General features: G+C 45.7%; 1 protein-coding gene across 1 annotated transcript in view; it reads left to right on the forward strand.

The window, feature by feature from the left end:
• Positions 1-23,962, forward strand: part of LOC138695216 (titin homolog) — a 48,658-nt gene extending 24,696 nt beyond the window's left edge. The window contains exon 3 of the mRNA XM_069819676.1: positions 1-23,962. Coding sequence (XP_069675777.1) covers positions 1-23,829 — 23,829 coding nt within the window. The 3' untranslated portion in view covers positions 23,830-23,962.

Consider the following 23,962-nt stretch of genomic DNA (forward strand, 5'->3'; position numbering starts at 1 on the left):
ATACCTGACACACCACAACAAAACGAAGAGTATCCTGAAAACGCAGACGACAAACAAGCAAGCCCGAATGACGACTACATTGATTCAGGCCAGGAAAAAGATTTAAAAGAGGATGAAGAGAAAGAAAAAGAAAGTACAAACAAAGAAAATGATGAAAAACAAGACAAAGAACAAAACACTGATCAACACGATATACTTAAAGAGCAATCCACCAATAAGAGAGAAGTCAATAAGGACAACGCAAAAGAAGAGGACAACGATGAAGAAGAACAAGAAGAACAAGAAGAAGAAGAAATAGAAGAAGAAGAAGAAACTGGAAGTCAAGGCCGAGAAGAAAAGGACGAAGACGACAAACACGGTGACAAAAGTAATGAAGACAAAGAGACACAACACCAGGACGAAAACGAAAAAAAAAGGACTGAACAAAACGAAGAACAAGAACGAAATCACGATAAGCATGCCGAAGAATTGGAAAAGAAAGAGAGGGAAAACGAGGGCAAAGAGGAAAGTGCTGCAGAAGAGGAAAGTGCTGCAGAAGAGGAAGGTGGAGAAGAAAAGGACGGTGAAGAACCGATAAACGATGAAGATGAGAAAGATGAGGGTGATGAAGACGAAAGTGCTGCAGATGGAGAACACGGAGAAGAAAAGGACGGCGAAGAACCGGTAAAAGATGAAGATGAGAAAGATGAAGGCGAAGAAGAAGAAAGTGCTGCAGATGAAGAAGACGGAGAAGAAAAGGACGGCGAAGAAAAGGACGGCGAAGAAAAGGACGGCGAAGAAAAGGTACGTGATGAAGATGAGAAAGATGAGGGCGAAGAAGACGAAAGTGCTGCATATGAAGAAGAAGGAGAAGAAAAGGACAGCGAACAACCGGTAAACGATGAAGATGAGAAAGATGAGGGCGAAGAAGACGAAAGTGCTGCAGATGGAGAAGACGAGGAAGAAAAGGACGGCGAAGAACCGGTAAACGAGGAAGATGAGAAAGATGAGGGCGAAGAAGACGAAGGTGCTGCAGATGAAGAAGACGGAGAAGAAAAGGACGGCGAAGAACCGGTAAACGATGAAGATGAGAAAGTTGAGGGCGAAGAAGACGAAAGTGCTGCAGATGGAGAAAACGCAGAAGAAAAGGAAGGCGAAGAACCGGTAAACGATGAAGATGAGAAACATGAAGGCGAAGAAGACGAAAGTGCTGCAGATGAAGACGACGGAGAAGAAAAGAACGGCGAAGAACCGGTAAACGATGAAGATGAGAAAGAAGAAGGCGAAGAAGACGAAAGTGCTGCAGATGGAGCAGACGGAGAAGAAAAGGAAGTTGAAGAACCGGTAAACGATGAAGATGAGAAAGACGAAGGCAAAGAAGACGAAAGTGCTGTAGATGGAGAAGGAGAAGAAAAGAAAGGTGAAGAACCAGAAAACAATGATGACGAGAAAGAAGAAGGCAAAGATGACGAAAGTGGTGCAGATGAAGACAGAGAAGAAAAGGAAGGTGAAGAACCGGTAAACGATGACGATGAGAAAGATGAGGGCGAAGAAGACGAAGGTGCTGCAGATGAAGAAGACGGAGAAGAAAAGGAAGTTGAAGAACCGGTGAACGATGAAGATGAGAAAGATGAGGGCGAAGAAGACGAAGGTGCTGCAGATGAAGACGACGGAGAGGAAAAAGAAGGTGAAGAACCGGTAAACGATGAAGATGACAACGATGAGGGCGAAGAAGACGAAAGTGCTGCAAATGGAGAAGACGGAGAAGAAAAGGACGGCGAGGAACCAGTAAACGATGAAGATGAGAAAGATGAGGGCGAAAAACACGAGAGTGCTGCAGATGGAGAAGACGGAGAAGAAAAGGACAGCGAAGAACCGGTAAACGATAAAGACGAGAAATATGAAGGCGAAGAAAGAGAAAATGCTGCAGATGGAGAAGACGGAGAAGAAAAGGACGTCGAAGAACCGGTAAACGATGACGATGAGAAAGATGAAGACGAAGAAGACGAAAGTGCTGCAGATGGAGAAGACGGAGAAGAAAAGGACGGCGAAGAACCGGTAAACGATGAAGATGAGACACATGAGGGCGAAGAATACGAAGGTGCTGCAGATGAAGAAGACGGAGAAGAAAAGGAAGGTGAAGAACCGGTAGACGATGAAGATGAGAAAGATGAGGGCGAAGAAGAAGAAAGTGGTGCAGCTGAAGAAGAAGAAAAGGAAGGCAAAGGACCAGCAAACGATGAAGATGAGAAAGATGAGGGCCAACAAGACGAAAGTGGTGCAGATGAAGAAGGAGAAGAAAAGGAAGGTGAAGAACCAGTAAACGATGCAGATGGGAAAGATCAATCCGAAGAAGACGAAAGTGGTGCAGATGAAGAAGACGGAGAAGAAAAGGAAGGTGAAGAACCAGTCAACTATGAAGATGAGAAAGACGAAGGCGAAGAAGACGAAAGTGCTGCAGATGAAGACGACGGAGAAGAAAAGGACGGCGAAGAACCAGTAAACGATGGAGATGAGAAAGATGAAGGCGAAGAAGACGAAAGTGGTGCAGATGAAGGAGAAGAAAAGGAAGGTGAAGAACCAGAAAAGGATGAAGATGAGAAAGATGAAGGCGAAGAAGACGACAGTGCTGCAGATGGAGAAGGAGAAGAAAAGGAAGGTGAAGAACCAGTAAACGATGAAGATGAGAAAGATGAAGGCGAAGAAGACGAAGTTGGTGCAGATGAAGAAGGAGAAGAAAAGGAAGGTGAAGAACCAGTAAAGGATAAAGATGAGAAAGATGAAGGCGAAGAAGACGAAAGTGCTGCAGATGAAGGAGAAGAAAAGGAAGGTGAAGAAGCAGTGAACGATGAAGATGAGAAAGATGAAGGCGAAGAAGACGAAAGTGGTGCAGATAAAGACGACGGAGAAGAAAGGAAAGGTGAAGAACCAGTAAACGATGAAGATGAGAAAGATGAAGGCGAAGAAGACGAAAGTGGTGCACATGAAGGAGAAGAAAAGGAAGGAGAAGAACCAGTAAACGATGGAGATGAGAAAGATGAAGGCGAAGAAGACGAAAGCGCTGCAGATGAAGAAGACGGAGACGAAAAGGAAGGAGAAGAACCAGTAAACGATGGAGATGAGAAAGATGAAGGCGAAGAAGACGAAAGCGCTGCAGATGAAGAAGGAGAAGAAAAGGAAGGTGAAGAACCAGTAAACGATGAAGATGAGAAAGATGAAGGTGAAGAAGATGAAAGTGTTGCAGATGAAGACGAAGCAGATAATGAAGGTGAAAAAACAGTAAACGATAAAGATGAGAAAAATGAAGGCGAGGAAGACGAAAGTGCTGCAGATGGAGAAGACGGAGAAGAAATGGGAGGTGAAGAACAAGTAAACAATGAAGATGAGAAAGATCAGGGCGAAGAAGACGAAAGTGGTGCAGATGAAGAAGGAGAAGAAATAGAACGTGAAGAACCAGTAAACGATGAAGCTGAGAAAGATGAGGGCGAAGAAGACGAAGGTGCTGCAGATGAAGAAGACGGAGAAGAAAAGGAAGGTGAAGAAGCTGTAAACGATGAAGATGAGAAAGATGAAGGCGAAGAAGACGAAAGTGGTGCAGATGAAGAAGACGGAGAAGAAAGGGAAGGTGAAGAATCGGTAAACAATGAAGATGAGAAAGATGAGGGCGTACAAGACGAAAGCCGTGCAGCTGAAGGAGAAGAAAAGAAAGGTGAAGAATCGGTAAACGATGAAGAAGAGAAAGATGAAGGCGAAGAAGACGAAATAGGTGCAGATGAAGAAGCAGGAAAGGAAAGTGAAGAACCAGTAAACGATGAGGATGAGAAAGATGAAGGCGTAGAAGATGAAGGTGCTGCAGATGAAGAAGACGGAGAAGAAAAGGGAGGTGAAGAAAGGGTAAACGATGAAAATGAGAAAGATGAAGGCGAAGAGGGCGAAAGTGCTGCAGATGGAGACGGAGAAGAAAAGGACGGCAATGAACTGGTAAACGATGAAGATGAGAAAGATGAAGACAAAGAAGACGAAAGAGCTGCAGATGAAGAAGACGGAGAAGAAAAGGGCGAAGAAGACGAAAGTGGTGCAGTTGAAGAGGGAGAAGAAAAGGATGGCGAAGAACCAGTAAACGATGAAGATGAGAAAGATGGGGGCGAAGAAGACGAAAGTGGTGCAGATGAAGTAGCAGAAGAAAAGGAAGGTGAAGGACCAGTAAACAATGCAGATGAGAAAGGTGAAGGCGAAGAAGACGACAGTGGTGCAGAAGAAGGAGAAGAAAAGGAAGGTGAAGAACCAGTCAACGATGAAGATAAGAAAGATGAAGGCGAAGAAGACGAAAGTGCTGGAGATGAAGACGACGGAGAAGAAAAGGAAGGCGAAGAACCGGTAAACGATGAAGATGAGAAAGATGAGGGCGCAGAAGTCGAAAGTGCTGCAAATGGAGAAGACGGAGAAGAAAAGAACGGCGAAGAACCGGTAAACGATGAAGATGAGAAAGATGAGGGCGAAGAAGACGAAAGTGCTGCAGATGGAGAAGACGGAGAACAAAAGGACGGCGAAGAACCGGTAAACGATGAAGATGAGAAAGATGAGGGCGAAAAAGACGATAGTGCTGCAGATGAATTAGACGGAGAAGAAAAGGAAGGTGAAGAACCGGTAAACGATGAAGATGAGAAAGATGAAGGCGAAGCAGACGGAAGTGCTGCAGATGAAGAAGACGGAGAAGAAAAGAATGGCGAAGAAACAGTAAACGATGAAGATGAGAAAGGTGATGGCGAAGAAGACGAAAGTGCTGCAGATGAAAAAGACGAAGGAGAAAAGGAAGGTGAAAAACCGGTAAACGATGAAGATGAGAAAGATGAAGGCGAAAGAGACATAAGTGGAGCATATGAAGGAGAAGAAAAGGAAGGTGAAGAACCAGTAAACGATGAAGATGAGAAAGACGAAGGCGAAGAAGACGAAAGTGGTGCAGATGATGAAGACGGAGAAGAAAAGGAAGGTGAAGAACTGGTAAACGATAAAGATGAGAAAGATGAGGGCGTAGAAGACGAAAGTGGTGCAGATGAAGAAGGAGAAGAGGAGGAAGGTGAAGAACCGGTAAACTATGAAGATGAGAAAGATGAAGGCGAAGAAGACGAAAATGGTGGAGATGAAGAAGGAGAAGAAAAGGAAGGTGAAGAACCAGTAAAAGATGAAGATGAGAGAGATGAAGGCGAAGAAGACGAAAGTGCTGCAGATGAAGAAGACGGAGAAGAAAAGGACGGCGCAGAACTGGTAAACGATAAAGACGAGAAAGATGAGGGCGAAGAAGACGAAAGTGCTGGAGATGGAGGAGACGGAGAAGAAAAGGACGGCGAAGAACCGGCAACCGATGAAGATGAGAAAGATGATGGCGAAGAAGACGAAAGTGGTGCAGTTGAAGAGGGAGAAGAAAAGGATGGCGAAGAACCAGTAAACGATGAAGATGAGAAAGATGAGGGCGAAGGAAACAAAAGTGGTGCAGATGAAGTAGGAGAAGAAAAGGAAGGTGAAGAACCAGTAAACAATGCAGATGAGAAAGCTGAAGGCGAAGAAGACGAAAGTGGTGCAGATGAAGAAGGAGAAGAAAAGGAAGGTGAAGAACCAGTAAACAATGCAGATGAGAAAGGTGAAGGCGAAGAAGACGAAAGTGGTGCAGATGAAGAAGGAGAAGAAAAGGAAGGTGAAGAAGCAGTCAACGATGAAGATGAGAAAGATGTAGGCGAAGAAGACGAAAGTGCTGGAGATGAAGACGACGGAGAAGAAAAGAACGGCGAAGAACCGGTAAACGATGAAGATGAGAAAGATGAGGGCGAAGAAGGCGAGAGTGCTGCAGATGAAGGAGACGGAGAAGAAAAGGAAGGTGAAGAACCGGTAAACGATGAAGATGAGAAAGATGAAGGCGAAGGAGAGGAAAGTGCTGCAGATGAAGAAGACGGAGAAGAAAAGGATGGCGAAGAAACGGTAAACGATGAAGATGAGAAAGGTGATGGCAAAGAAGATGAAAGTGCTGCAGATGAAGAAGACGGAGAAGAAAAGGAAGGTGAAGAACCGGTGAACGATGAAGATGAGAAAGATGAAGGCGAAAGAGACGAAAGTGATGCAGATGAAGGAGAAGAAAAGGAAGGTGAAGAACCAGTAAAAGATGAAGATGAGAAAGATGAAGGCGAAGAAGACGAAAGTGGTGCAGATGAAGAAGACGGAGAAGAAAAGGACGGCGAAGAACCGGTAAACGGTGAAGATGAGAAAGATGAGGGCGTAGACGACGAAAGTGGTGCAGATGAAGGAGAAGAAAAGGAAGGTGAAGAACCAGTAAACGATGAAGAAGAGAAAGATGAGGACGAAGAAGACGAAAGTGGTGCAGATGAAGAAGCAGAAAAGGAAGGTCAAGAAGCAGTAAACGATGACGATGAGAAAGATGAAGGCGAAGAAAGCGATAGTGGTGCAGGTAAAGAAGCAGAAAAGGAAGGTGAAGAAGCAGTAAACGATGACGATGAGAGAGATGAAGGCGAAGAAGGCGAAAGTGCTGCAGATGTAGAAGGAGATGAAAAGGAAGGTGAAGAACCAGTAAACCATGAAGAAGAGAAAGATGAGGGCGAAGAAGACGGAAGTGATGCAGATGAAGACGACGGAGAAGAAAAGGACGGCGAAGAACCGGAAAACGATGAAGATGAGAGAGATGAGGGCGAAGAAGACGAAGGTGCTGCAGATGGAGAAGACGGAGAAGAAAAGGACGGCGAAGATCCGGTAAACAATGAAGATGGGAAAGATGAGGGCGAAGAAGAAGAAAGTGCTGCAGATCAAGAAGACGGAGAAGAAAAGGACGGCGAAGAACCGGCAAACGATGAAGATGAGAAAGATGAGGGCGAAGAAGACGAAAGTGCTGCAGATGAAGAAGACGGAGAAGAAAAGGAAGGTGAAGAACCGGTAAACGATGAAGCTGAGAAAGATGAGGGCGAAGAAGAGGAAAATGTTGCCGATGAAGAAGACGGCAAAGAACCGGTAAACGATGAAGATGACAAAGCTGAGACCGAAGAAGACGAAAGAGCTGCAGATGGGGAAGACGGAGAAGAAAATAACGGCGAAGAACCGGTTAAAGATGAAGATGAGAAAAATGACAGCGAAGAAGACGAAGGTGCTGCAGATGAAGAAGGCGGAGAAGAAAAGGAAGGTGAAGAAGCGGTAAACGATGAAGAAGAGAAAGATGATGGCGAAGAAGACGAAAGTCCTGCAGATGAAGAAGACGGAGAAGAAAAGGACGGCGAAGAACCTGTGTACGATGAAGATGAGAAAGATGAGGGGGAAGAAGTCGAAAGTGGTGCAGATGAAGAAGACGGAGAAGAAAAGGATGGCGAAGAACCAGTAAACGATGAAGATGAGGGCGAAGAAAACAAAAGTGGTGCAGATGAAGTAGGAGAAGAAAAGGAAGGTGAAGAACCAGAAAACAATGCACATGAGAAAGGTGTAGGCGAAGAAGACGAAAGTGGTGCAGATGAAGAAGGAGAAGAAAAGGAAGGTGAAGACCCAGTAAACAATGCAGATGAGAATGGTGAAGGCGAAGAAGACGAAAGTGGTGCAGATGAAGAAGCAGAAGAAAAGGAAGGTGAAGAACCAGTCAACGATGAAGATGAGAAAGATGTAGGCGAAGAAGACGAAAGTGTTGGAGATGAAGACGACGGAGAAGAAAAGAACGGCGAAGAACCGGTAAACGATGAAGATAAGAAAGATGAGGGCGAAGAAGGCGAGAGTGCTGCAGATGAAGGAGACGGAGAAGAAAACGAAGGTGAAGAACCGGTAAACGATGAAAATGAGAAAGATGAAGGCGAAGGAGAGGAAAGTGCTGCAGATGAAGAAGACGGAGAAGAAAAGGATGGCGAAGAAACGGTAAACGATGAAGATGAGAAAGGCGATGGCGAAGAAGATGAAAGTGCTGCAGATGAAGAAGACGGAGAAGAAAAGGAAGGTGAAGAATCGGTGAACGATGAAGATGAGAAAGATGAAGGCGAAAGAGACGAAAGTGGTGCAGATAAAGGAGAAGAAAAGGAAGGTGAAGAACCAGTAAAAGATGAAGATGAGAAAGATGAAGGCGAAGAAGACGAAAGTGGTGCAGATGAAGAAGACGGAGAAGAAAAGGACGGCGAAGAACCGGCAAACGATGAAGATGAGAAAGATGAGGGCGAAGAAGACGAAAGTGCTGCAGATGAAGAAGACGGAGAAGAAAAGGAAGGTGAAGAACCGGTAAACGATGAAGCTGAGAAAGATGAGGGCGAAGAAGACGAAAATGTTGCCGATGAAGAAGACGGCAAAGAACCGGTAAACGATGAAGATGAGAAAGATGACACCGAAGAAGACGAAAGTGCTGCAGATGGGGAAGATGGAGGAGAAAATAACGGCGAAGAACCGGTTAAAGATGAAGATGAGAAAAATGATGGCGAAGAAGACGAAGGTGCTGCAGATGAAGAAGGCGGAGAAGAAAAGGAAGGTGAAGAAGCGGTAAACGATGAAGATGAGAAAGATGATGGCGAAGAAGACGAAAGTGCTGCAGATGAAGAAGACGGAGAAGGAAAGAACGGCGAAGATCCGGTAAAAGATGAAGATGAGAAAGATGAGGGCGAAGAAGACGAAGGTGCTGCAGATGGAGGAGACGGAGAAGAAAAGGACGGCGAAGAATCGGTAAACGATGAAGATGAGACACATGAAGGCGAAGACGAAAGTGCTGCAGATGAAGGAGACGGAGAAGAAAAGGAAGGTGAAGAACCGGTAAACGATGGAGATGAGAAAGATGAAGGCGAAGGAGTCGAAAGGGCTGAGGATGAAGAAGACGGGGAAGAAAAGAACGGCGAAGAACCGGTAAACGATGAAGATGAGGAAGGTGAGGGCGAAGAAGACGAAAGTGCATCAGATGAAGAAGACGGAGAAGAAAAGGAAGGTGAAGAACAGATAAACAATGAAGATGAGAAAGAAGAAGGCGAAGAAGACGAAAGTGCTGCAGATGAAGAAGACGGAGAAGAAAAGGAAGGTGAAGAACCGTTAAACGATGAAGATGGGAACGATGAAGGCGAAAAAGACGAAAGTGCAGCAGATGATGAAGACGGAGAAGAAAAAGACGCCGAAGATCCGGTAAACGATGAAGATGAGAAAGATGAGGGCGAAGAAGACGAAAGTCCTGCAGATGAAGAAGACGGAGAAGAAAAGGACGGCGCAGAACCGGTAAACGATGAAGATGAGAAAGATGAGGGCGAAGAAGACGAAAGTGCTGGAGATGGAGGACACGGAGAAGAAACGGACGGCGAAGAACCGACAAACGATGAAGATGAGAAAGATGAGGGCGAAGAAGACGAAAGTGGTGCAGTTGAAGAGGGAGAAGAAAAGGATGGCGAAGAACCCGTAAAGGATCAAGATGAGAACGATGAGGGCGAAGAAGACAAAAGTGGTGCAGATGAAGTAGGAGAAGAAAGGTTAGGTGAAGAACAAGTCAACGATGAAGATGAGAAAGATGTAGGCGAAGAAGACGAAAGTGCTGGAGATGAAGACGACGGAGAAGAAAAGAACGGCGAAGAACCGGTAAACGATGAAGATGAGAAAGATGAGGGCGAAGAAGACGAGAGTGCTGCAGATGAAGGAGACGGAGAAGAAAAGGAAGGTGAAGAACCGGTAAACGATAAAGATGAGAAAGAAGAAGGCGAAGGAGAGGAAAGTGCTGCAGATGAAGAAGACGGAGAAGAAAAGGAAGGTGAAGAACCGGTGAACGATGAAGATGAGAAAGATGAGGGCGAAGAAGTCGAAAGTGGTGCAGATGAAGAAGACGGAGAAGAAAAGGAAGGTGAAGAATCGGTGAACGATGAAGATGAGGGCGAAGAAAACAAAAGTGGTGCAGATGAAGTAGGAGAAGAAAAGGAAGGTGAAGAACCAGTAAACAATGCAGATGAGAAAGGTGTAGGCGAAGAAGACGAAAGTGGTGCAGATGAAGAAGGAGAAGAAAAGGAAGGTGAAGAACCAGTAAACAATGCAGATGAGAATGGTGAAGGCGAAGAAGACGAAAGTGGTACAGATGAAGAAGGAGAAGAAAAGGAAGGTGAAGAACCAGTTAACGATGAAGATGAGAAAGATGTAGGCGAAGAAGACGAAAGTGCTGGAGATGAAGACGACGGAGAAGAAAAGAACGGCGAAGAACCGGTAAACGATGAAGATAAGAAAGATGAGGGCGAAGAAGGCGAGAGTGTTGCAGATGAAGGAGACGGAGAAGAAGAGGAAGGTGAAGAACCGGTAAACGATGAAGATGAGAAAGATGAAGGCGAAGGAGATGAAAGTGCTGCAGATGAAGAAGACGGAGAAGAAAAGGATGGCGAAGAAACGGTAAACGATGAAGATGGGAAAGGTGATGGCGAAGAAGATGAAAGTGCTGCAGATGAAGAAGACGGAGAAGAAAAGGAAGGTGAAGAATCGGTGAACGATGAAGATGAGAAAGATGAAGGCGAAAGAGACGAAAGTGGTGCAGATGAAGGAGAAGAAAAGGAAGGTGAAGAACCAGTAAAAGATGAAGATGAGAAAGATGAAGGCGAAGAAGACGAAAGTGGTGCAGATGAAGAAGACGGAGAAGAAAAGGACGGCGAAGAACCGGTAAACGGTGAAGATGAGAAAGATGAGGGCGTATACGACGAAAGTGGTGCAGATGAAGGAGAAGAAAAGGAAGGTGAAGAACCAGTAAACGATGAAGAAGAGAAAGATGAGGACGAAGAAGACGAAAGTGGTGCAGATGAAGAAGCAGAAAAGGAAGGTCAAGAAGCAGTAAACGATGACGATAAGAAAGATGAAGGCGAAGAAAGCGATAGTGGTGCAGATAAAGAAGCAGAAAAGGAAGGTGAAGAAGCAGTAAACGATGACGATGAGAGAGATGAAGGCGAAGAAGGCGAAAGTGCTGCAGATGTAGAAGGAGAAGCAAAGGAAGGTGAAGAACCAGTAAACCATGAAGAAGAGAAAGATGAGGGCGAAGAAGACGGAAGTGCTGCAGATGAAGACGACGGAGAAGAAAAGGACGGCGAAGAACCGGAAAACGATGAAGATGAGAGAGATGAGGGCGAAGAAGACGAAGGAGCAGCAGATGAAGAAGACGGAGAAGAAAAGGAAGGTGAAGAACCGGTAAACGATGAATCTGAGAAAGATGAGGGCGAAGAAGACGAAAATGTTGCCGATGAAGAAGACGGCAAAGAACCGGTAAACGATGAAGATTACAAAGATGAGATCGAAGAAGACGTAAGTGCTGCAGATGGGGAAGACGGAGAAGAAAAGGACGGCGAAGAACCGGTTAACGATGAAGATGAAGACGAAGGTGCTGCAGATGAAGAAGGCGGAGAAGAAATGGAAGGTGAAGAAGTGGTAAACGATGAAGATGAGAAAGATGATGGCGAAGAAGACGAAAATGCTGCAGATGAAGGAGACGGAGAAGAAAAGGACGGCGAAGAACCGGTAAACGATGATGATGAGAGAGATGAGGGCGAAGAAGTCGAAAGTGCTGCAGATGGAGAAGACCGAGAAGAAAAGAACGGCGAAGATCCGGTAAAAGATGAAGATGAGAAAGATGAGGGCGAAGAAGACGAAAGTGCTGCAGATGGAGGAGACGGAGAAGAAAAGGACGGCGAAGAATCGGTAAATGATGAAGATGAGACAGATGAAGGCGAACACAAAAGTGCTGCAGATGAAGGAGACGGAGAAGAAAAGGAAGGTGAAGAACCGGTAAACGATGGAGATGAGAAAGATGAAGGCGAAGGAGTCGAAAGTGCTGAAGATGAAGAAGACGGGGAAGAAAAGAACGGCGAAGAACCGGTAACCGATGAAGATGAGGAAGGTGAGGGCGTAGAAGACGAAAGTGCTGCAGATGAAGAAGACGGAGAAGTAAAGGAAGGTGAAGAACAGATAAACGATGAAGATGAGAAAGATGAAGGCGAAGAAGAAGAAAGTGCTGCAGATGAGGAAGACGGAGAAGAAAAGGAAGGTGAAGAACCGATAAACGATGAACATGGGAACGATGAAGGCGAAAAAGACGAAAGTGCTGCAGATGATGAAGACGGAGAAGAAAAGGACGGCGAAGATCCGGTAAACGATGAAGATGAGAAAGATGTGGGCGAAGTAGACGAAAGTCCTGGAGATAAAGAAGACGGAGAAGAAAAGGACGGCGCAGAACCGGTAAACGATGAAGATGAGAAAGATGAGGGCGAAGAAGACGAAAGTGCTGGAGATGGAGGACACGGAGAAGAAACGGACGGCGAAGAACCTACAAACGATGAAGATGAGAAAGATGAGGGCGAAGAAGACGAAAGTGGTGCAATTGAAGAGGGAGAAGAAAAGGATGGCGAAGAACAAGTGAACGATGAAAATGAGAAAGATGAGGGCGAAGAAGACAAAAGTGGTGCAGATGAAGTAGGAGAAGAAAAGGAAGCTGAAGAACCAGTAAACAATGCAGATGAGAAAGGTGAAGGCGAAGAAGACGAAAGTGGTGCAGATGAAGGAGAAGAAAAGGAAGGTGAAGTACAAGTCAACGATGAAGATGAGAAAGATGGAGGCGAAGAAGACGAAAGTGCTGCAGATGAAGAAGACGGAGAAGAAAAGGACGGCGAAAAACCGGTAAACGATGATGATGAGAGAGATGAGGGCGAAGAAGTTGAAAGTGCTGCAGATGGAGAAGACCGAGAAGAAAAGAACGGCGAAGATCCGGTAAAAGATGAAGATGAGAAAGATGAGGGCGAAGAAGACGAAAGTGCTGCAGATAGAGGAGACGGAGAAGAAAAGGACGGCGAAGAATCGGTAAACGATGAAGATGAGACAGATGAAGGCGAAGAAGAAAGTGCTGCAGATGAAGGAGACGGAGAAGAAAAGGAAGGTGAAGAACCGGTAAACGATGGAGATGAGAAAGATGAAGGCGAAGGAGTCGAAAGTGCTGAGGATGAAGAAGATGGGGAAGAAAAGAACGGCGAAGAACCGGCAAACGATGAAGATGAGGAAGGTGAGGGCGAAGAAGACGAAAGTGCTGCAGATGAAGAAGACGGAGAAGAAAAGGAAGGTGAAAAACAGATAAACGATGAAGATAGGAAAGATGAAGGCGAAGGTGACGAAAGTGCTGCAGATGAAGAAGACGGAGAAGAAAAGGAAGGTGAAGAACCGTTAAACGATGAAGATGGGAACGATGAAGGCGAAAAAGACGAAAGTACTGCAGATGATGAAGACGGAGAAGAAAAGGACGGCGCAGAACCGGTAAACGAAGAAGATGAGAAAGATGAGGGCGAAGAAGACGAAAGTGCTGGAGATGGAGGACACGGAGAAGAAACGGACGGCGAAGAACCGACAAACGATGAAGATGAGAAAGATGAGGGCGAAGAAGACGAAAATGGTGCAGTTGAAGAGGGAGAAGAAAAGGATGGCAAAGAACCAGTAAACGATCAAGATGAGAACGATGAGGGCGAAGAAGACAAAAGTGGTGCAGATGAAGTAGGAGAAGAAAAGTTAGTTGAAGAACCAGTAAACATTGCAGATGAGAAAGGTGAAGGCGAAGAGGACGAAAGTGGTGCAGATGAAGAAGGAGAAGAAAAGTTAGGTGAAGAACAAGTCAACGATGAAGATGAGAAAGATGTAGGTGAAGAAGACGAAAGTGCTGGAGATGAAGACGACGGAGAGGAAAAGAACGGCGAAGAACCGGTAAACGATGAAGATGAGAAAGATGAGGGCGAAGGAGAGGAAAGTGCTGCAGATGAAGAAGACGGAGAAGAAAAGGAAGGTGAAGAACCGGTGAACGATGAAGATGAGAAAGATGAGGGCGAAGAAGTCGAAAGTGGTGCAGATGAAGAAGACGGAGAAGAAAAGGAAGGTGAAGAACCGGTAAACGATAAAGATGAGAAAGATGAAGGCGAAGGAGAGGAAAGTGCTGCAGATGAAGAAGACGGAGAAGAAAAGGAAGGTGAAGAACCGGTGAACGATGAAGATGAGAAAGATGAGGGCGAAGAAGTCGAAAGTGGTGCAGATGAAGAAGACGGAGAAGAAAAGGAAGGTGAAGAATCGGTGAACGATGAAGATGAGGGCGAAGAAAACAAAAGTGGTGCAGATGAAGTAGGAGAAGAAAAGGAAGGTGAAGAACCAGTAAACAATGCAGATGAGAAAGGTGTAGGCGAAGAAGACGAAAGTGGTACAGATGAAGAAGGAGAAGAAAAGGAAGGTGAAGAACCAGTTAACGATGAAGATGAGAAAGATGTAGGCGAAGAAGACGAAAGTGCTGGAGATGAAGACGACGGAGAAGAAAAGAACGGCGAAGAACCGGTAAACGATGAAGATAAGAAAGATGAGGGCGAAGAAGGCGAGAGTGTTGCAGATGAAGGAGACGGAGAAGAAGAGGAAGGTGAAGAACCGGTAAACGATGAAGATGAGAAAGATGAAGGCGAAGGAGATGAAAGTGCTGCAGATGAAGAAGACGGAGAAGAAAAGGAAGGTGAAGAATCGGTGAACGATGAAGATGAGAAAGATGAAGGCGAAAGAGACGAAAGTGGTGCAGATGAAGGAGAAGAAAAGGAAGGTGAAGAACCAGTAAAAGATGAAGATGAGAAAGATGAAGGCGAAGAAGACGAAAGTGGTGCAGATGAAGAAGACGGAGAAGAAAAGGACGGCGAAGAACCGGTAAACGGTGAAGATGAGAAAGATGAGGGCGTAGACGACGAAAGTGGTGCAGATGAAGGAGAAGAAAAGGAAGGTGAAGAACCAGTAAACGATGAAGAAGAGAAAGATGAGGACGAAGAAGACGAAAGTGGTGCAGATGAAGAAGCAGAAAAGGAAGGTCAAGAAGCAGTAAACGATGACGATAAGAAAGATGAAGGCGAAGAAAGCGATAGTGGTGCAGATAAAGAAGCAGAAAAGGATGGTGAAGAAGCAGTAAACGATGACGATGAGAGAGATGAAGGCGAAGAAGGCGAAAGTGCTGCAGATGTAGAAGGAGAAGCAAAGGAAGGTGAAGAACCAGTAAACCATGAAGAAGAGAAAGATGAGGGCGAAGAAGACGGAAGTGCTGCAGATGAAGACGACGGAGAAGAAAAGGACGGCGAAGAACCGGAAAACGATGAAGATGAGAGAGATGAGGGCGAAGAAGACGAAGGAGCAGCAGATGAAGAAGACGGAGAAGAAAAGGAAGGTGAAGAACCGGTAAACGATGAATCTGAGAAAGATGAGGGCGAAGAAGACGAAAATGTTGCCGATGAAGAAGACGGCAAAGAACCGGTAAACGATGAAGATTACAAAGATGAGATCGAAGAAGACGTAAGTGCTGCAGATGGGGAAGACGGAGAAGAAAAGGACGGCGAAGAACCGGTTAACGATGAAGATGAAGACGAAGGTGCTGCAGATGAAGAAGGCGGAGAAGAAATGGAAGGTGAAGAAGTGGTAAACGATGAAGATGAGAAAGATGATGGCGAAGAAGACGAAAATGCTGCAGATGAAGGAGACGGAGAAGAAAAGGACGGCGAAGAACCGGTAAACGATGATGATGAGAGAGATGAGGGCGAAGAAGTCGAAAGTGCTGCAGATGGAGAAGACCGAGAAGAAAAGAACGGCGAAGATCCGGTAAAAGATGAAGATGAGAAAGATGAGGGCGAAGAAGACGAAAGTGCTGCAGATGGAGGAGACGGAGAAGAAAAGGACGGCGAAGAATCGGTAAATGATGAAGATGAGACAGATGAAGGCGAACACAAAAGTGCTGAAGATGAAGAAGACGGGGAAGAAAAGAACGGCGAAGAACCGGTAACCGATGAAGATGAGGAAGGTGAGGGCGTAGAAGACGAAAGTGCTGCAGATGAAGAAGACGGAGAAGTAAAGGAAGGTGAAGAACAGATAAACGATGAAGATGAGAAAGATGAAGGCGAAGAAGAAGAAAGTGCTGCAGATGAGGAAGACGGAGAAGAAAAGGAAGGTGAAGAACCGATAAACGATGAACATGGGAACGATGAAGGCGAAAAAGACGAAAGTGCTGCAGATGATGAAGACGGAGAAGAAAAGGACGGCGAAGATCCGGTAAACGATGAAGATGAGAAAGATGTGGGCGAAGTAGACGAAAGTCCTGGAGATAAAGAAGACGGAGAAGAAAAGGACGGCGCAGAACCGGTAAACGATGAAGATGAGAAAGATGAGGGCGAAGAAGACGAAAGTGCTGGAGATGGAGGACACGGAGAAGAAACGGACGGCGAAGAACCTACAAACGATGAAGATGAGAAAGATGAGGGCGAAGAAGACGAAAGTGGTGCAATTGAAGAGGGAGAAGAAAAGGATATCGAAGAACCAGTGAACGATGAAAATGAGAAAGATGAGGGCGAAGAAGACAAAAGTGGTGCAGATGAAGTAGGAGAAGAAAAGGAAGCTGAAGAACCAGTAAACAATGCAGATGAGAAAGGTGAAGGCGAAGAAGACGAAAGTGGTGCAGATGAAGGAGAAGAAAAGGAAGGTGAAGTACAAGTCAACGATGAAGATGAGAAAGATGGAGGCGAAGAAGACGAAAGTGCTGCAGATGAAGAAGACGGAGAAGAAAAGGACGGCGAAAAACCGGTAAACGATGATGATGAGAGAGATGAGGGCGAAGAAGTTGAAAGTGCTGCAGATGGAGAAGACCGAGAAGAAAAGAACGGCGAAGATCCGGTAAAAGATGAAGATGAGAAAGATGAGGGCGAAGAAGACGAAAGTGCTGCAGATAGAGGAGACGGAGAAGAAAAGGACGGCGAAGAATCGGTAAACGATGAAGATGAGACAGATGAAGGCGAAGACGAAAGTGCTGCAGATGAAGGAGACGGAGAAGAAAAGGAAGGTGAAGAACCGGTAAACGATGGAGATGAGAAAGATGAAGGCGAAGGAGTCGAAAGTGCTGAGGATGAAGAAGATGGGGAAGAAAAGAACGGCGAAGAACCGGCAAACGATGAAGATGAGGAAGGTGAGGGCGAAGAAGACGAAGGTGGTGCAGATGAAGGAGAAGAAAAGGAAGGTGAAGAACCAGTAAACGATGAAGAAGAGAAAGATGAGGACGAAGAAGACGAAAGTGGTGCAGATGAAGAAGCAGAAAAGGAAGGTGAAGAAGCAGTAAACGATGACGATGAGGGAGATGAAGGCGAAGAAGGCGAAAGTGCTGCATATGGAGAAGGAGAAGAAAAGGAAGGTGCAGAACCAGTAAACCATGAAGAAGAGAAAGAAGAGGGCGAAGAAGACGAAAGTGGTGGGGATGAAGAAGACGGAGAAGAAAAGGACGGCGAAGAACCGGTAAACGATGAAGATCAAAAAGATGAGGGCGAAGAAGACGAAAATGGTGCAGACGAAGAACGAGAAGGAAAGGAAGGCGAAGAACCAGTAAACGATGAAGATGAGAAAGATGAAGGCGAAGAAGACGATGCAGATGAAGTAGGAGAAGAAAAGTTAGTTGAAGAACCAGTAAACATTGCAGATGAGAAAGGTGAAGGCGAAGAGGACGAAAGTGGTGCAGATGAAGAAGGAGAAGAAAAGTTAGGTGAAGAACAAGTCAACGATGAAGATGAGAAAGATGTAGGTGAAGAAGACGAAAGTGCTGGAGATGAAGACGACGGAGAGGAAAAGAACGGCGAAGAACCGGTAAACGATGAAGATGAGAAAGATGAGGGCGAAGAAGGCGAGAGTGCTGCAGATGAAGGGGACGGAGAAGAAAAGGAAGGTGAAGAACCGGTAAACGATGAAGATGAGAAAGATGAAGGCGAAGGAGAGGAAAGTGCTGCAGATGAAGAAGACGGAGAAGAAAAGGATGGCGAAGAAACAGTAAACGATGAAGATGAGAAAGATGATGGCGAAGAAGATGAAAGTGCTGCAGATGAAGAAGACGGAGAAGAAAAGGAAGGTGAAGAACCGGTGAACGATGATGATGAGAAAGATGAAGGCGAAGAAGACGAAGGTGGTGCAGATGAAGGAGAAGAAAAGGAAGGTGAAGAACCAGTAAACGATGAAGAAGAGAAAGATGAGGACGAAGAAGACGAAAGTGGTGCAGATGAAGAAGCAGAAAAGGAAGGTGAAGAAGCAGTAAACGATGACGATGAGGGAGATGAAGGCGAAGAAGGCGAAAGTGCTGCATATGGAGAAGGAGAAGAAAAGGAAGGTGCAGAACCAGTAAACCATGAAGAAGAGAAAGAAGAGGGCGAAGAAGACGAAAGTGGTGGGGATGAAGAAGACGGAGAAGAAAAGGACGGCGAAGAACCGGTAAACGATGAAGATCAAAAAGATGAGGGCGAAGAAGACGAAAATGGTGCAGACGAAGAACGAGAAGGAAAGGAAGGCGAAGAACCAGTAAACGATGAAGATGAGAAAGATGAAGGCGAAGAAGACGAAAGTGGTGGGGATGAAGCCGGAGAAGAAAAGGACGGCGAAGAACCGGGAAACGCTGAAGATGAGAGAGATGAGGGCGAAGAAGACGAAAGTGCTGCAGATGAAGAAGACGGAGAAGAAAAGGACGGCGAAGAACCGGTAAACGATGAAGATCAAAAAGATGAGGGTGAAGAAGACGAAAATGGTGCAGATGAAGAACGAGAAGGAAAGGAAGGCGAAGAACCAGTAAACGATAAAGATGAGAAAGATGAAGGTGAAGAAGACGAAAGTGGTGGGGATGAAGCCGGAGAAGAAAAGGACGGCGAAGAACCGGCAAACGCTGAAGATGAGAAAGATGAGGGCGAAGAAGATGAAAGTGCTGCAGATGAAGAAGACGGAGAAGAAAAGGACGGCGAAGAACCGGAAAACGATGAAGATGAGAGAGATGAGGGCGAAGAAGACGAAAGTGCTGCAGATGAAGAAGACGGAGAAGAAAAGGACGGCGACGAACCGGTAAACGATGAAGATGAAAAAGATGAGGGCGAAGAAGACGAAAATGGTGCAGATGAAGAACGAGAAGGAAAGGAAGGCGAAGAACCAGTAAACGATGAAGATGAGAAAGATGAAGGCGAAGAAGACGAAAGTGGTGGGGATGAAGCCGGAGAAGAAAAGGACGGCGAAGAACCGCCAAACGCTGAAGATGAGAAAGATGAGGGCGAAGAAGATGAAAGTGCTGCAGATGAAGAAGTCGCAGAAGAAAAGGAAGGTGAAGAACCGGTAATCGATGAAGATGAGAAAGATGAGGGCGAAGAAGACGAAAATGTTGCCGATGAAGAAGACGGCAAAGAACCGGTAAACGATGAAGATTACAAAGATGAGATCGAAGAAGACGAAAGTGCTGCAGATGGGGAAGACGGAGAAAAAAAGGACGGCGAAGAACCGGTTAACAATGAAGATGAGAAAAATGACGGCGAAGAAGACGAAGGTGCTGCAGATGAAGAAGGCGGAGAAGAAATGGAAGGTGAAGAAGTGGTAAACGATGAAGTTGAGAAAGATGATGGCGAAGAAGACGAAAATGCTGCAGATGAAGAAGACGGAGAAGAAAAGGACGGCGAAGGACCGGTAAGCGATGATGATGAGAGAGATGAGGGCGAAGAAGTCGAAAGTGCTGCAGATGGAGAAGACCGAGAAGAAAAGAACGGCGAAGATCCGGTAAAAGATGAAGATGAGAAAGATGAGGGCGAAGAAGACGAAAGTGCTGCAGATGGAGGACACGGAGAAGAAAAGGACGGCGAAGAATCGGTAAACGATGAAGATGAGACAGATGAAGGCGAACACAAAAGTGCTGCAGATGAAGGAGACGGAGAAGAAAAGGAAGGTGAAGAACCGGTAAACGATGGAGATGAGAAAGATGAAGGCGAAGGAGTAGAAAGTGCTGAAGATGAAGAAGACGGGGAAGAAAAGAACGGCGAAGAACCGGTAAACGATGAAGATGAGGAAGGTGAAAGCGAAGAAGACGAAAGTGCTGCAGATGAAGAAGACGGAGAAGTAAAGGAAGGTGAAGAACAGATAAACGATGAAGATGAGAAAGATGAAGGCGAAGAAGACGAAAGTGCTGCAGATGAAGAAGACGGAGAAGAAAAGGAAGGTGAAGAAGCGAAAAACGATGAACATGGGAACGATGAAGGCGAAAAAGACGAAAGAGCTGCAGATGATGAAGACGGAGAAGAAAAGGACGGCGAAGATCCGGTAAACGATGAAGATGAGAAAGATGAGGGCGAAGAAGACGAAAGTGCTGGAGATGGAGGACACGGAGAAGAAACGGACGGCGAAGAACCTACAAACGATGAAGATGAGAAAGATGAGGGCGAAGAAGACGAAAGTGGTGCAATTGAAGAGGGAGAAGAAAAGGATGTCGAAGAACCAGTGAACGATGAAAATGAGAAAGATGAGGGCGAAGAAGACAAAAGTGGTGCAGATGAAGTAGGAGAAGAAAAGGAAGCTGAAGAACCAGTAAACAATGCAGATGAGAAAGGTGAAGGCGAAGAAGACGAAAGTGGTGCAGATGAAGGAGAAGAAAAGGAAGGTGAAGAACAAGTCAACGATGAAGATGAGAAAGATGTAGGCGAAGAAGATGAAAGTGTTGGAGATGAAGACGACGGAGAAGAAAAGGACGGCGAAGAACCGGTAAAAGATGAAGATGAGAAAGATGAGGGCGAAGAAGGCGAAAGTGCTGCAGATGGAGAAGACGGAGAAGAAAAGAACGGCGAAGAACCGGTAAACGATGAAGATGAGACAGATGAAGGCGAAGAAGACGAGAGTGCTGCAGATGAAGGAGACGGAGAAGAAAAGGAAGGTGAAGAACCGGGAAACGATGAAGATGAGAAAGATGAAGGCGAAGGATACGAAAGTGCTGCAGATGAAGACGGAGAAGAAAAGGATGGCGAAGAAACGGTAAACGATGAAGATGAGAAAGGTGATGGCGAAGAAGAGGAAAGTGCTGCAGATGAAGAGGACGGAGAAGAAAAGCAAGGTGAAGGACCGGAAAACGATGAAGATGAGAAAGATCAGGGCGAAGAAGACAAAAGTGCTGCAGATGGAGAAGAAGCAGAAAAGGAAGGAGAAGGACCAGTAAAAGATGAAGAAGACAAAGAAGAGGGCGAAGAAGACGGAAGTGCTGCAGATGAAGACGACGGAGAAGAAAAGGAAGGTGAAGAACCGGTAAACGACGAACAAGAGAAAGATGGGGGCGTAGGAGACGAAAGTGGTGCTGATGAAGAAGACGGAGAAGAAGAGGAAGGTGAAGAACCAGTAAACGATGAAGAAGAGAAAGATGAGGACGAAGAAGACGAAAGTGGCGCAGATGAAGAAGAAGCAGAAAAGGAACGTGAAGAACAAATAAACGATGAAGATGGGAAAGATGAAGGCGAAGAAGACGAAAGTGGTGGAGATGAAGGAGAAGAAAAGGAAGATGAAGAACCAGTAAACGATGAAGATGAGAAAGATGAAGGCGAAGAAGACGAAAGTGCTTCGGATGAAGAGGACAGAGATGAAAAGGAAGGTGAAGAACCGGAAAACGATGAAGATGAGGAAGATCAGGGCGAAGAAGACGAAAGTGATGCAGATGAAGAAGAAGAAAAGGACGGTGAAGAACAAGTAAACGATGAAGATGAGAAAGATGAAGGTGAAGAAGATGAAAGTGGTGCAGATGAAGGAGCAGAAACTGAAGGTGAAAAACCAGTAAACGATGAAGATGAGAAATATGAAGGCGAAGAAGACGAAGGTGCTGCAGATGAAGAAGACGGAGAAGAAAATGATGGTGAAGAACCGGTAAACGATGAAGGTGAGAAAGATGAAGGCGAAGAAGACGAAAGTGGTGGAGATGTAGAAGGAGAAGTAAAGGAAGGTGAAGAACCAGTAAACGATGAAGATGAGAAAGATGAAGTCGAAAAAGACGAAAGTGCTGCAGATGAAGACGGAGAAGATAAGGAAGGGGAAGAACCGGAATACAATGAAGATGAAAAAGATGAGGGCGAAAAAGACGAAAGTAGTGCAGATGAAGAAGAAGCAGAAAAGGAAGGTGAAGAACCAGTAAAAGATGAAGATGAGAAAGATGAGGGCGAAGAAGACGGAAGTGCTGCAGATGAAGACGACGGAGAAGAAAAGGACGGCGAAGAACCGGTAAACTATGAAGATGAGGGCGAAGAAGAAGGAGGTGCTGCAGATGGAGAAGACGGAGAAGAAAAGGACGGCGATGAACCGGTAAATGATGAAGATGAGAAAAATGAGGACGAACAAGACGAAGGTGCTGTAGATGAAGAAGGCGGAGAAGAAAAGGAAGGTGAAGAGCCGGTAAACGATGAAGATGAGAAAGATGATGGCGAAGAAGACGAAAATGCTGCAGATGAAGAAGACGGAGAAGAAAAGGACGGCGAACAACCGGTAAAAGATGATGATGAGAGAGATGAGGGCGAAGAAGTCGAAAGTGCTGCAGATGGAGAAGACGGAGAAGAAAAGAACGGCGAAGAACCGGTAAACGATGAAGATCAGAAAGATGAGGGAGAAGAAGACGAAGGTGCTGCAGATGGAGAAGACGGAGAAGAAAAGGACGGCGAAGAATCGGTAAACGATGAAGATGAGACAGATGAAGGCGAAGACGAAAGTGCTGCAAATGAAGGAGGCGGAGAACAAAAGGAAGGTGAAGAACCGGTAAACGATGAAGATGAGAAAGATGAAGGCGAAGGAGTCGAAAGTGCTGAGGATGAAGAAGACGGAGAAGAAAAGGACGGCGAAGAACCGGTAAACAATGAAGATAAGGAAGGTGAAGGCGAAGAAGACGAAAGTGCTGCAGATGAAGAAGCCGGAGAAGAAAAGGAAGGTGAAGAAAAGGTAAACGATGGAGATGAGAAAGATGAAGGCGAAGAAGACGAAAGTGCTGCAGATGAAGACGACGGAGAAGAAAAGGAAGGTGAAGAACTGGTAAACGATGAAGATGAGAAAGATGAAGGCGAAGAAGACGAAAGTGCTGCAGATGAAGAAGACGGAGAAGGAAAGGACGGCGAAGAACCGGCAAACGCTGAAGATGAGAAAGATGAGGGCGAAGAAGGCGAAAGTCGTGCAGATGAAGAAGACGGAGAAGAAAAGGACGGCGCAGAACCGGTAAACTATGAAGATGAGAAAGATGAGGGCGAAGAAGACGAAGATGCTGGAGATGGAGGAGACGGAGATGAACAGGACGGCGAAGAACTGGCAAACGATGAAGATGAGAATGAAGAGGGGGAAGAAGACGAAAGTGGTGCAGTTGAAGAGGGAGAAGAAAAGGATGGCGAAGAACCAGTAAACGATGAAGATGAGAAAGATGAGGGCGAAGAAGACGAAAGTGGTGGAGATGAATTAGGAGAAGAAATGGAAGGTGAAGAACCAGTAAACAATGCAGATGAGAAAGGTGAAGGCGAAGAAGACGAAAGTGGTGCAGTTGTAGAAGGAGAAGAAACGGAAGGTGAAGAAACAGTCAACGTTGAAGATGAGAAAGATGAAGGCGAAGAAGACGAAAGTGCTGGATATGAAGACGACGGAGAAGAAAAGGACGGCGAAGAACCGGTAAACGATGAAGATGACAAAGATGAGGGCGATGAAGTCGAAAGTGCTGCAGATGCAGAAGACGGAGAAGTAAAGAACGGCGAAGAACCGGTAAACGATGAAGATGAGAAACATGAGGGCGAAGAAGACGAAAGTGCTGCAGATGGAGAAGACGGAGAACAAAAGGACGGCGAACAACCGGAAAACGATGAAGATGAGACAGATGAAGGCGAAGAAGACGAAGGTGCCTCAGATGAAGAAGGCGGAGAAGAAAAGGAAGGTGAAGAAGCGGTAAACAATGAAAATGAGAATGATGATGGCGAAGAAGACGAAAGTGCTGCAGATGAAGAAGCCGGAGAAGAAAAGGACGGCGAAGAACCGGTAAACGATGATGATGATGAGAGAGATGAGGGCGAAGAAGTCTAAAGTGCTGCAGATGGAGAAGACGGAGAAGAAAAGGACGGCGAAGAATCGGTAAACGATGAAGATGAGACAGATGAAGGCGAAGACGAAAGTGCTGCAGATGAAGGAGACGGAGAAGAAAAGGAAGGAGAAGAAC

Source organism: Periplaneta americana, chromosome 2 (assembly GCF_040183065.1).
Source record: "Periplaneta americana isolate PAMFEO1 chromosome 2, P.americana_PAMFEO1_priV1, whole genome shotgun sequence".
Taxonomy (NCBI): Eukaryota; Metazoa; Arthropoda; class Insecta; order Blattodea; family Blattidae; genus Periplaneta; species Periplaneta americana.